Source organism: Lithobates pipiens, unplaced genomic scaffold, assembly GCF_037356315.1.
Source record: "Lithobates pipiens isolate NorthernLeopardFrog02 unplaced genomic scaffold, aLitPip1_a1.2 Scaffold_18, whole genome shotgun sequence".
Classification (NCBI taxonomy): Eukaryota; Metazoa; Chordata; class Amphibia; order Anura; family Ranidae; genus Lithobates; species Lithobates pipiens.
The window spans coordinates 349,711,310-349,724,082 of NW_027507758.1; the positions used below are offsets into that span (position 1 = coordinate 349,711,310).

Consider the following 12,773-nt stretch of genomic DNA (forward strand, 5'->3'; position numbering starts at 1 on the left):
ATCAGTGCTGCCTGTCAGTTCTGCCTATCAGTGCCCATCAGTGCTGCATATCAGTGCCCATCAATTCTACATATTAGTGCCTCCTCATCTGTGCCAACTCACCAGTGCCCATCAGTGAAGGAGAAAACTAAATTTTATAACAGAAACTAAGAAAAACTCTTTTTTTCACAAATTTCACATTTTTAGTTTTAACAAAAAATAAAAACCTCATCAAAGTGCCAATCTGTGGCACTCAGTAATGTCTGTCAGTAGCTCCTCATCAGTGCTGCCTATCCAGTGCCACCTAGCAATGCCCATCAGTGCTGCCTATCAGTGCCAGTACCATTAGTGCCCGTCAGGTTTTTTTTTTCAAAATTGTTGGTATTTTTTAGTTTATAGAGCAAAAATTAACCACCTCGCGCCCGCTCTATAGCCGAATGACGGCCGTAGGGCAGGCACGTTCGTCCGGGAGGCGTCCCTGGACGTCCTAATGTTTACTTCCGCAATGCGCGCCGCCGCGGGCGCGCATCGCGGAAGTTCTGTGTTCGCCGTGTCCCCCGGGGACAGGCAAACACAGATCGCTGTAAACGGCCAATCACAGCGGCCGTTTACAGCGCGATCGGCGTGTCCAATGGGAGATAATCTCATATGTAAACATATGAGATCATCTCTCAGCGCCGCTCTCCCTCCTCACACAGACAGCGTGTGAGAGGGGAGAGATGAATGGCTGCAGCGGCAGCCGTTCTGCTTTCCTTTGTAAAAGTGAAAGAAAAAAAAGTTAAAAAAAAAAGTGCCCTCCTCCCCCAGCAGTGCCATCCATCCTCCCCCAGCAGTGCCATCCATCCTCCCCCAGCAGTGCCATCCATCCTCCCCCAGCAGTGCCATCCTCCCCCAGCAGTGCCATCCTCCCCCAGTGCCATCCTGCCCCAGTGCCATCCACCCCAGTTCTACCTGCCCCCAGTTCTACCTGCCCCCAGTGCTACCTGCCCCCAGTGCCACCTGCCCCCAGTGCCACCTGTTGTCAGTGCCATTTGTCCCCAGTGCCATCTGTCATCAGTGCCACGTGTCATCAGTGCCACATAGTGCCATCTGTCATCAGTGCCACGTATTAGTGCCATCTGTAATCAGTGCCACGTATCAGTGCCATTTGTCATCAGTGCCACCTGTCAGTGTCACGTGCCATCTGTTGTCAGTGTCACGTGTCATCAATGCCACTTATCAGTGCCATCTGTCATCAGTGTCACGCGTCATCGGTGCCATGTATTAGTGCCATCTGTCATCGGTGGCACGTATTAGTGCCACGTATTAGTGCCATCTGTCATCAGTGCCACGTATTAGTGCCACGTGTCTTCAGTGCCACGTATTAGTGCCACGTGTCATCAGTGCCACGTGTCATCAGTGCCATGTATAAGTGCCATCTGTCATCAGTGCCACATATTAGTGCCATCTGTCATCAGTGCCACATATTAGTGCCATCTGTCATCAGTGCCACGTGTCATCAGTGCCACGTATAAGTGTCATCATTGCCACGTATCAGTGCCATCTGTCATCAGTGTCACGTGTCATTGTCCTGGTGCTTCAAAAGTGTAATAAATAGTCAACAAGTTAGATGTGTAATTTATGTTCCTAGAACATGTGACGGCGCTCCCTGCATGTTGGGCCTCTCTATGTGGCCAGGCTATGAAAAAGTCCAACACATGTGGTATTGTAATACTCAGGAGGAGTAGCAGAATTTTTTTGGGAGGTGTCATTTGTGGTATACACATGCCACGTGAGAGAAATAACCTATTACAATGACAATTTTGTGGAGAAAAAAATAAATGAAAAATCTTAATTTTGCAAAGAATTGTGGGAAAAAAATGACAACATCAAAAAGCTCACCATGCCTCTTACTAAATACCTTGGAATGTCTACTTTCCAAAAAGGGGTAATTTGGGGGGTATTTGTACTTTCCTGACTTGTTCGGGTCGCAAGAAGTGAGATAGGCCACCAGTACATCAGATGTGATAAATTTTGTGCGATTCGCACCACAGCTTGTAGACTCTCTTTCACAAAGACCAAATAATATCCACTAATTTGGGTTATTTTTTACCAAAGATATGTAGCAGTATAAATTGTGGCCAAAATTTATGAAGAAAAATTAATAATTTGCATAATTCTGTCACAGAAACAAAGAAATATGCGTTTTTTTTCAAAATTTTCAGTCTTTTTCCATTTATAGTGCAAAAAATAAAAACCCCAGAGGTGATCAAATACCACCAAAAGAAAGCTCTATTTGTGGGAAAAAAAGGACAAAAAATTCATTTGGGTACAGTGTTGCATGACTGAGTAATTGTCATTCAAAGTGTGAGAGCACCGAAAGCTGAAAATTGGTCTGGGCAGGAAGGGTGTTTAAGTGCCCAGTAAGCAAGTGGTTAAAAACCGCAGAGGTGATCAAATACCACCAAAATAAAGCTCTATTTGTGGGAACAAAATGATAAAAATGTAGTTTGGGTACAGTGTTGCACGTCCGCGCAATTGTCAGTCAAAGTATGACAGCGCTGAAAGCTGATAATTGTCCTGGCAGGAAGGGGGGAAGTGCCTGGTATTGAAGTGGGCGCAGTCACACCAGCCATTGCTGTGTTCCTCTATATTCTGCACACCTTGTGTGTTGTTATTACACGTTACAGCGCCTTAGAATAGCCTGTGTGAGAATGCAGCATGGTCTGTTTTCAGCACATTGCTGTGAATTGAAGGCATAGGACATACAGCTAATATCTTGTTCTTGTGTATGGGACACATTACTGGTGTGATTGAGTCCTAATGTCTGTTGTCACTGACCAACAAGTCTGCAGCAGCTAAAGTCACAACTTGTGGGCTGCTACTTGTTCCACATCAGTCACTCAAAAAGTGTTCATGTCATTGGAACAGCATGGCAGTCAAAGGGCTTTTCTATGGAGACTAGTTTCCAGGTGACTGCACACATTTCTTCCTATAGAGCACAGTCACCACACATCAGCACGACCTAACCACACCCCCGCCCTCTCCTGATTGGGTGAACCCGCGGCATCCTGGAAGCTAGGGGGAACTCAGAGCTCATGTACCAAAACACGGGGAGCGCTTTTCCTGTTACACCCTTGTGGCTTCTTGTGTGTGTGTTTCCAATTTGATTCCGGGCACGTGTTTCCTTTCGCAAATCCTATGTGATAGGGATGGGGAAGAAAAAAGCAGCATGTGGTTTAGGAAGAGCCCTGATCCGAGACCGAACTCAGAGCCAGAGAGGGCAGCGGGTGAAAGACTCATGGGTAAGTGTTCCCTCTGACATGTGTGCCAGGTTGGGGGGGGGCTGATAGAACATGACACCACTTTTATTTGTAGGCTGCATCATTCATTGCAGGGTTGTCACCCAATGATATGTCATTAGGGTTGCCACCTTTTTTTTTTTCTGTAGTATAACACTGTGTGTATATTTTGTGATGAAATCACAACGCACAGACCCCAAGAACAAACCGGCGGACGCACAAACCAGCGGACGGCAAAAGCTACAACTGGCCTCGGGTTGTACCTTTTGACAGTGAAAGGGAACAGAGGGCGCATTACCTTTTTTGTGTTCATTTATTGCTTAAAATATGTATAAAACACACTCACAAGTGAATAATAAAATCAAGCAAAATGTAAGGTCCAGCATGATCCGCTGGCCAGACACAATCGTGAGATGGAGAGTCCAAAAGAAACTGACGTGTTTCGTGGGGGTCCCTCTCTTCCTTAGAGCTTTGTGAGTATATTTATACATCTTCTAATTAATGAATGCACTAGGCTGGTGCGCCCTCTGTTCCTTTTCAGAGTTATGCTTGGGTTTCCCTGACCCGTTCAGAGTGGCAGCACAGCCAATGTGGTGGCTAGAACTGGGAAGACATTAATTTCCAAATCGCCACACAACAATTTCTCAAGCGCAGGAGCATTTGTTTGTTTTTCTTTTATGTTGTACCTTTTGACAGTCTGGGCTCAGTGGGTCGAATGATGCTGGGTGTCATTCAACAGTGTACCCAAAATATATTTTTATCTTCTTTTTTTTTTTTTCATATAAATAGAGCTTTCTATTAAAACCCCAAACAAAAACTTCCCTACTCTAATCTAATAAGGGTCTGTAAGGGGGGGTGGGGGGGGGTTGGTGCTGATATAAGGTGACTGATATAAGGTGACTGATATAAGGTGACTGATATAAGGTGACTGATATAAGGTGACTGATATAAGGTGACTGATATAAGGTGACTGATATAATGGTGGTAACATCAGCAGTCAGCCTCCCCCATTAGTTCAGAGTCACCTTATATCAGCACCAGTGGCAACTATGGTGTGAATGAGGCCCACCCTTGTAGTGACGTCACTGATCAGCACCTTTTCTTACAGAGTGAACCCCATTAGATTATAGTCCATTTTATATTAGAAGCACCCCCCCCCCTCCCTTTAGAGACCCCATTAGCTCTGAGTCCCTTTATATCAGTAAGTTTTGTCTCACTCTATCGTTAGAGTGAGACAAAAACCCCTTACCTTCCTGGTAACGCTACACATACAAAAGCATCCAAGTTGCTAGGACACCTGTGGTCCTAGTAACCAATGCCTGCAAACCGCAAAGATGTCAATTTTCTGTCTGCCGACGGCCAGATTAGGGGCTTGGTGCTGGTGGGAGAGAGAGCACAGTGAGCTGCAGCATTCAGGCTTCATTAGCCTAGCGCTGCGTTGACAGGGGGGACCAGACTGAGACCGACTCACCAATGTTGCCATGTGACAGTGAAGCTGCCAAAAATAATTAGCCCTGCTGGAGCGGGGGAAGGTGGGGGGGAGCATGCTGCTGGCGGGAGAGAGCGTATTCAGGGCAGGCTGCATTTGCCAATCGGCATTGGCACATTTGACGGGGGGGCGAGGTGGATGGGCGGGAACGCTCACCACTGAAGTCACAGGACAGGAGCCGTCAGGGGTGGTAGGTGGGCGGGAGAGTGTGCATCGAGCGACAGGAACAGGGGGGGTGGGGGTCACGCTGCTGGTGGAACTCGGGAGAGAGAGCAGTCAGTTACAGGAGCGGGGGGGGTGTGTTGACGGCGCTGGCGGGGCCACTTCCCACACTGGCTGGAGCCTATACTGCTGTGTCTGGGTTTCAGGAGGAGAGAAACTGGGCACAGCTGTCAAAACTTTGGCTGTCTGGGTCATTCCCGTAGAGGTGGCAACCCTATATGTGATGGGAGCTGATAACATTATGGCACCCCATTTTATCTAGGCTGCCTCATCCTCTGTGGGGTTGTCACTCTCTGATGTGCATCTGATGGAAGCAGAGAGACCATGATGCCTTTTTCATATTTAGGGTACCCCATCTTCTGTGGGGTTTTCACTCTGATATAAGCATATAGAACGTGACATCCTTTTTATATTTAGGGTGCTTCATCCTCTGTGAGGTTGTCACTCTCTGATATGCATCTGATGGGAGCAGACAGAGCATGACATCCCTTTTTTATATTTAGGGTGCTTCATCCTCTCTGGGGTTGTCATTTTCTGATATGCTTCTGATGGGAGCATATAGAACATGACGCCCCTTTTTATAGCTAGGCTCATCCTCTGTGGATCTTTATTTTACTAACTGATCCTCCTTTGCGGGGACAGTCCCTATTTATGTATTGTTTCCCTGCACAGTCCCTTTGTCTTACTAATGCCAAGCTACATTATAAATAACTGTGTATTTACCACAGTCAATGTTAAAAAAAGAAAAATTGCATATAATCAAATGTATTGAAGCTGAAATATTATGGACAAACTTCATAAATGGTATCGTAGAAACCCTTTAGAATTATCTTGAGCTTGCATGTTGAAATTGTTGGTACTTGCACTCAATTCATGTATGTGTCAATGTGCATATTGGGGGGGGCCCCCCTTTGTAAGTGTGCTCCCTGGTCAATGCGCCCAACACACAGGCACATGGCTAAGTAGTTTTGTACTGAGGTGGACGGAGCCTGGTGGGACCTGAAAGATTGGTTCCCCATCAGGTCTGCTTTTCTTTTGGTTTACGTGGTTAGGGATGAGCTCAGGCATGTTCTGACACAAGTCCAAACTTGACCAAGCTTTTCCACCTGAAATCATAGCTGGCAGATGCATACCCTGCAGCCGCACATCTGCAAGAGGTGTGTATAGCTGTGGGGTGGGGAATGCCTCCAATGGCTATGATTGGCTGTCAGCTTTTACATCTTCCTGACTGGATAGGTTTGAACCCGTGTTCGAACATGTCTAGACCTATCTCTTTATGGCAGTGAGCGAATGTATGGATGCCATTCAGTCCATTCATGACTTTTAAATCCACCCACTGCCAATCAAAAACAAGACATCTGATTGGGGAACTAGTCTCTCAGGCTTTGCCCACCCAACAGATGCTGTGGGGACTAGTCCCTCATCAGGTGTGCCTTCCCTATGAGCTTCTTATTCCACATTACAGCTGCGGCATGTCCCTGAAAATAACCTAGGTTGAGATCAAAGTATTGTCTACTCTTTGCTTGCTTTTCTGAAGTGTGTGGTTTTTATATAGAATGTACATTTTAAATATTCGGTAACATTGTTTGTAGTGGGGTGCAGAAAAATGCAGCTCAACAGACATGTCAACAAGCTCCAGGCCCCTGCAGAGGGGAAAACTCTCCAGTGAGTTAGGATGTCACTTTTTGTGACACGTTCCTCTGTCTGCAGAGATGCCTATAATACTCTTTAGTGTTTAGAAAAAGACAGATATATATGCAAACAATGCTTGAAAGCCTTAAAGCTGAATTCCAGGATTTCGGCCACTTTGTGAAAAGTGAAGGCACACTATGAGTTAAGTCCAAATAGCGGCAAGATATCTCCAGGGCTTATCTCTATTATTTTTATTTGACTTATTTATTTTTTTTGCTGGAAAATACACTTTGAGACACTTGGGGCTATGAGAGAGGAGACGGGCACACAGCTTGCCAACCCCTGCCCCTCTGCTGTCCACTCAGAGAAGTCAAGTAAATGTGTTCACATAATACAAAAGCTTCTGTAAATGGGCAGGAGGTGGGGAGGGCACAGCAGCTGCAGAGACTCTCCTGTTCAAGATGCAGAGCTTGGTAGGATCAGCTTTGAACTCTCGGATCTACAGCGGTGGATGTCTTCCAGGAGTACTATAAAGCTGTCAGATATAAAATAATAGAGCTATGCCCAGAAGGTGTCATGCACCTCGCTGGACTTAGGCTGGATTCACACCTATGCATTTTTAAAGCTTTTTGCAGATTTGCACTACTGAACGTGTTCCATAGGAAACCATGTTAAATGGACTGTAGTGCAAATATGCAGTTTTAGTGCTTTTTGCAGAAGTGTGAATCCAGCCTTAGTGTGCCTTCATATATATTTTTTTATTACAAGGAAGCTCATTTCCTGTAATTTAACTGTAACTCATAATTGACTAGCCATGCATGGCTACCATTGAGGAAATAGCTGCCTTTATTTTCATCACAACTGCTTTTCTCCTTGTATAAGTTGATGTGAATGCACAAGCAGCACATGCAGAGTCATTTAGAATGACCTCATAAAGTCAGATATAACCTGAGTGCATCTGAAAATATGCTACCTTGGGCCATGTTTACAAGAAGTAAAGCAGATTTTTGCCTTTAGCACAGGTGAACTGAGTCTTCAGTAGCAGTTCACTGATTTATTTCAATTTGTTTATTGGGGTTGCTTATTAATCCATAACTCCAATGATCTCCAGGGATTTTTTTTTTTAATGGAACAATGTAATAGAATTTTAGATACCAAAACCGTGTTACTAGAAGCAATGTACTGACATGTTTCACAGCTGAGTGAATTTGAGTAACTAGACAGTTGTGCACAAAGTATAGAATAGTATTTTATATTAATGCGGAGGCATTATATGCTTGGGGTCAGGGATAATTCTTTATGTACTGTAATAGGATGCATTTACAGGTTGCATTTTTCTTTCTAACCCACATTGTGTCCTTTTGCAGCTGCACACGAGTGAGCTGAACGATGGCTATGACTGGGGCAGGCTTAATCTGCAGTCAGTGACAGAACAAAGCTCTCTTGATGACTTTCTTGCCACAGCGGAGTTGGCAGGGACAGAATTTGTTGCAGGTGAGCAAAGCAGTTCTAACATTCTTTCCATTAATGTACACTGATGTCCTTGTATAGCACAGAAAAAAAGACTAGACATATGTAAATTAAATTTAATAAAGATGAGACATGAAAACAGTATTTCTAAAGTGCTTAGATTTTTGTTCCATACATACAACCCTTCAGTGAAATATGCTTAAACTGATTCTGTCACTAAATCAATGATAAAACAATTAAGCTGTTGGGTATAAAGTACATGCTTGGATTAGCTACCTGATAGTGTGGATTGGGCTCCGTCCTGCTCCCAATGCATTCCTATTAGCCACTTTCTATGCTGGGCAGCCTCAATGACCAGTAGGGATTTTCAGATATCAGGAAGGGAAGCGCAAGTCCATTAGAATGGGCCAGAGACACTGCTACTACAGGTATAGTATGTGCCTGTAATTTATAGCTGGCAGTGGGTGTGTGGTGGGTTGTGTTTTATTTTTTTGTTGATGCAGGATCTGGAAACTAGGGATCTTTTGATCTTCTGTCTGTTATAGTGTATAGTTGAGATAAAGAAGATCTGTTTGAAGTTATGTGAAAGTGTGCATTTGTTTTAATGAGAAACACTCTAGGAATGGAAGAAGGTAAACCTTTCATCCATCTACCTATTCTCCATTAACCCCCCTAGCGGTAATCCCGAGTCTGGCTCGGGTTGGGAATTTACTAGCAGGAGCGGTAACCCTGAACCAGACCCGGGATCACTTTGCTGGATGCAGGGGAGGACACAGTGAGACTTACTTACCTTGTCCCCTGGATACAGCGATGTCCGCCGCGCTGTGGGATCGAGCTGTCCTCCGCTCGGTTCACAGTGCCGAATGCCGCCGAGCTCCGTTCCCTGCGACGTTACGGCGCACAGGAGCAGAGAACGGCGGAAAATTCAAAAAAGTAAGACACAAAACACACACAGCACTGTAATCTTACAGATTACAGTGCTGTATTAAAAAATACACACCCCCTTTGTCCCTAGTGGTCTGTGCAGTGCCCTGCATGCACTTGTATATTATAAATACTGTTTTTCCTGCCTGGAATTTGGAGATTGTCCATAGCAACCAAAAAGTGTCCCTTTTTCAGTGTTTTAGGGTTCGATTACATAATAAATTGAATAATTTTTATTGTTCTATAAACTTTATCATACCCGGGATGTCTGCTAGACTCTGGTTTGAAGAGATTTAAGAGCGTTATTCCTAAGAATTACAGGACTACAAAATAAAACGCCAGATTTCCATGCAAAATAATTGTACCGCTTTCAGCACCTTATTCCAGACTGAATCATACCGCCAGGGAGGTTAATAGAGAGATTTTCATTTGGAAAAGCTATGGTACGGCTTCTATAATTAGAGGATTGTGGGTAGTAAGGGTAGGCAATACTTTGTTATTGAGATCCACTAAAATTTCGTTGTGACTGAAACCTATCGTCTAAAAATTGTGTTTTCGGCATTTTGCCAATGGAGAAAAGGGTGCCAAAAACGCACATGATATTTGCAGTTTTCTGTGCTTGTTTTTTTTTTTTGTGGGTCATGTGACTCAAAAACGTAACACGGGTGTGTTATTGTGTTCTTGCTGCATTTCCAATTCATTTTCCCAGGAGGTGTATTTTTGGTGCTTTCTTTACCAAACGAGCAAGATTTTTTTTTTTTAACACCGCAACAGAAGCGCAATTGACCGGTGTGAAGACATGATTCGAATTTTTAAAGGTGTGCATTTTTCTTGAGCTTTTCTTGCGCTAAAGGTGCAAACAATAAATTGATCATCTGAATTTGTGATATTAAAAAGTCCAATACAAGTGTTTTATTTTTTTTTATATGCAATTTGTTTTCTATTGGGGAGATTTCCCCTTGTTCCCTGTGCTGTACAAACAACCAAAAGTGATAAAGAATCTCACAAAATGAGAGACATGGAAATGTTCAGATAGGAAATTGTACAACCTGTATTGTTTTTCCTAAGCACCTAGACTATATGCAGACACTGTACTGCGCTTTCTCTCCCTTCCTATTGGTGTATATCATATCATGCCTGTTGATGGAGCCCTGAACATTTTTGGTCAGGCCTGAAGATAAGCCAATAGTCATTGTAAAAATGTTTAATTATGCTTGCATATTTGACCATTTTCTAGTATCTTGTCAGTTTGTTAGATTTTGTGTACAAAGAAAATGTTAAAATGACATGTTGCCCGTCATTCACACTTTTCTCTACTTCTTTTAATGGAGCTTATCCTTACATTTCTTTTCCAGAGAAATTGAATATTAAATTTGTCCCAGCTGAAGCTAGAACTGGTCTGCTAACATCTGAAGAGTCTAACAGAATCGATAAACTCCATGAAGAGTATAAACAGTTTCTATGTATTCCAAGGAGGTAGGTACATGATCTGAATCATTGGCGTTTGTTTATACAACAGACCGATGCATTTCATTTTTGTTCCTTATTTATAAATTATTTTGTAGGTGTAAAGGTTTTTAGGGTTTGTACCATCCTTATGTAGTTGGGCTATGGAGACATTATAGCTGTGTGAGTATTAAGAATGACGTTGACTATTGCTGTTTTGTATTTTACAATTTAAGGCCACGTTGGGATGAAAATACCAGTGCAGAGGATCTACAGCTAGCAGAAAGAGAGGACTTCTTGAAGTGGAGGCGCGAGCTCGCTACGTATGTAGTTGTATAAAGGGGCAGGTATTTGGCTGTAGTGATCCTTCTGAAATAGAATCTCAACTAAACCATTAAATATATACATTTAGGTCCATATAGATTTGGACACAGGCACAATTGTATTTTTTTTTTTTTTTTCTCAGGTATTTACCAAAACCTATTCAAGCTGTAGTTATATAATTGATATGGACTGAAAGTGCACTCTCTCTCAGGTTTAATTTTGAAGTTATGTACATCCAAATCTGAGGAAGGGTTTAGGGATAACCATCCCCCCTCCTTTTTCAAGGGACCAAAAGTAATTGGACAGTTGAATCAAAAGCTATTTCATGGCCAGGTGTGGGCTATTCCTTCATTATTTCTTCATCAATTAAGCAGGAAAAAGGTCTGGAATTGATTCTAAGTTAAGGTATTTGCATTTGGAATCTGTTGCTTTGAACCTACATCATATGTTCAAAGAAGCTGTCCATGCAAGTGAAACAGGCCATTTTCAGGCTTCAATAACAAAACAAATCTATCGGAGAGATAGCAGCACCATTAGGAGTGGCCCAATCAACAGGTTGGTACATTCTGAGGAAAGAAGAATGCACTTTTGAGCTCAGCAACATAAAAAGGCCTGGCCGTCCATTGAAAACAACAGCGCTGGATGATCGCAGGATCCTCTCTACGGTAAAGGAGAACCCATTCACAACATCCAGACAAGTGAAGGACACTCTCCAGGAGGTGGGTGTATTAAATGTCAAAGTCTACAATCAAGAGAAGCCTTCACAACGGCAAATACAGAGGGTTCACCACAAGGTTCAAACCATTCATAAGCCCGAAGAATTAAAAAAAAAAACACTAATATACGAATATGGTATATTGAAGCTGTCTTGGGTAGAGTTCCAGTTCACTCCAATGCTGCATCTGTTTCTTGCCACCTCTGCACTGAGAACCGAGCGATTGAACATTGCCAATGGCTCGGTTCTCACAGATACCCGAGCGGAGAGCTGCTGCCTGTCATTTTAAATTCATTTGGATTGTTTTGTTTTAATTTTATTTTGGTGGCATAGAGAGCCAAAAGTGTGAAAATTGTGCTTGTGTCCAAAAATATATATGGACCTAACTGTATGTGAACTATTTTACCTGCAAAAAGGATTTGTAATTCTTTACATCTAGTTTTTTGATTCAAACCCTTGCATAACCCGGAAGGTGCTCTAATGTAACTTCTTGTCACCTGCCTAGTCATTGGACTGTGAAAACAGCAACATGAAATGAAATGTCTTCCCTGTGCTCTTTTTTTCTAAGCAGCTTCTTGTGCCTGAAAACATGTTGGCTTGGCAACATTCTATAATAGAACAGATTTATAAATCTCCACTGTCCCAGCCAAACTGATATGATAACAATCTTCTAGCCGCTATACTTGTAGCTATTAGAATATACTTAATGATTTTAATGGATACTTGAATGGACTAAAGGATGCAGTTTTACTTTTATTCATTTTTACCATAACAGACTCGAAGAAGAGAAGAAGTTAATTCTCACACCTTTTGAACGCAATCTAGACTTCTGGCGTCAGCTCTGGAGAGTTATTGAAAGGAGGTAATGTTAGTCTGAAATAAAAGTGCTTGATATCCTGTTCTTGTAGAAGGAAGAAAAGTATAATATAAGAAAAAGCAATTATTTTCTTTGCCAATGTTTCCAAAGACCACCTGTCAATTAAGAACTACAGCTGGTATGTGAATAGTGTACACAAGCTCCAGTTTTTGCCTTTCTTTAATTAAAAGAAGATGAATCCAGGTTGTCCATCACAACCACATTCTTTCTGTGAGTCGTGTCACAGCTGTCTGCATATCCCAGGGGATGTGGTTAGAGATATAATTGCAGCTTAAAGTGACACTTAACACCCCTCCAGTGTTTGTGTTTGTGTGTGTGTGTGTGTGTGTGTGTTTGTTTGTTTTTTTTGTTTAATGCATACACTCGTTGCATTCATTTGTGTTTAGGGGCAGGGGGCTTTAAAAAAATACATTT

The 12,773-nt window shown here is 42.8% G+C and overlaps 1 protein-coding gene across 1 annotated transcript in view; it reads left to right on the forward strand.

The window, feature by feature from the left end:
• Positions 1-3,071: 3,071 nt before the first annotated feature.
• The window catches only part of LSG1 (large 60S subunit nuclear export GTPase 1), a 32,136-nt gene continuing 22,434 nt past the window's right edge, over positions 3,072-12,773 (forward strand). Inside the window, exons 1-5 of the mRNA XM_077487467.1 lie at positions 3,072-3,263; positions 7,971-8,097; positions 10,353-10,473; positions 10,680-10,766; positions 12,258-12,344. Coding sequence (XP_077343593.1) covers positions 3,171-3,263; positions 7,971-8,097; positions 10,353-10,473; positions 10,680-10,766; positions 12,258-12,344 — 515 coding nt within the window. The 5' untranslated portion in view covers positions 3,072-3,170. The remainder of the gene's footprint in view (positions 3,264-7,970; positions 8,098-10,352; positions 10,474-10,679; positions 10,767-12,257; positions 12,345-12,773) is intronic.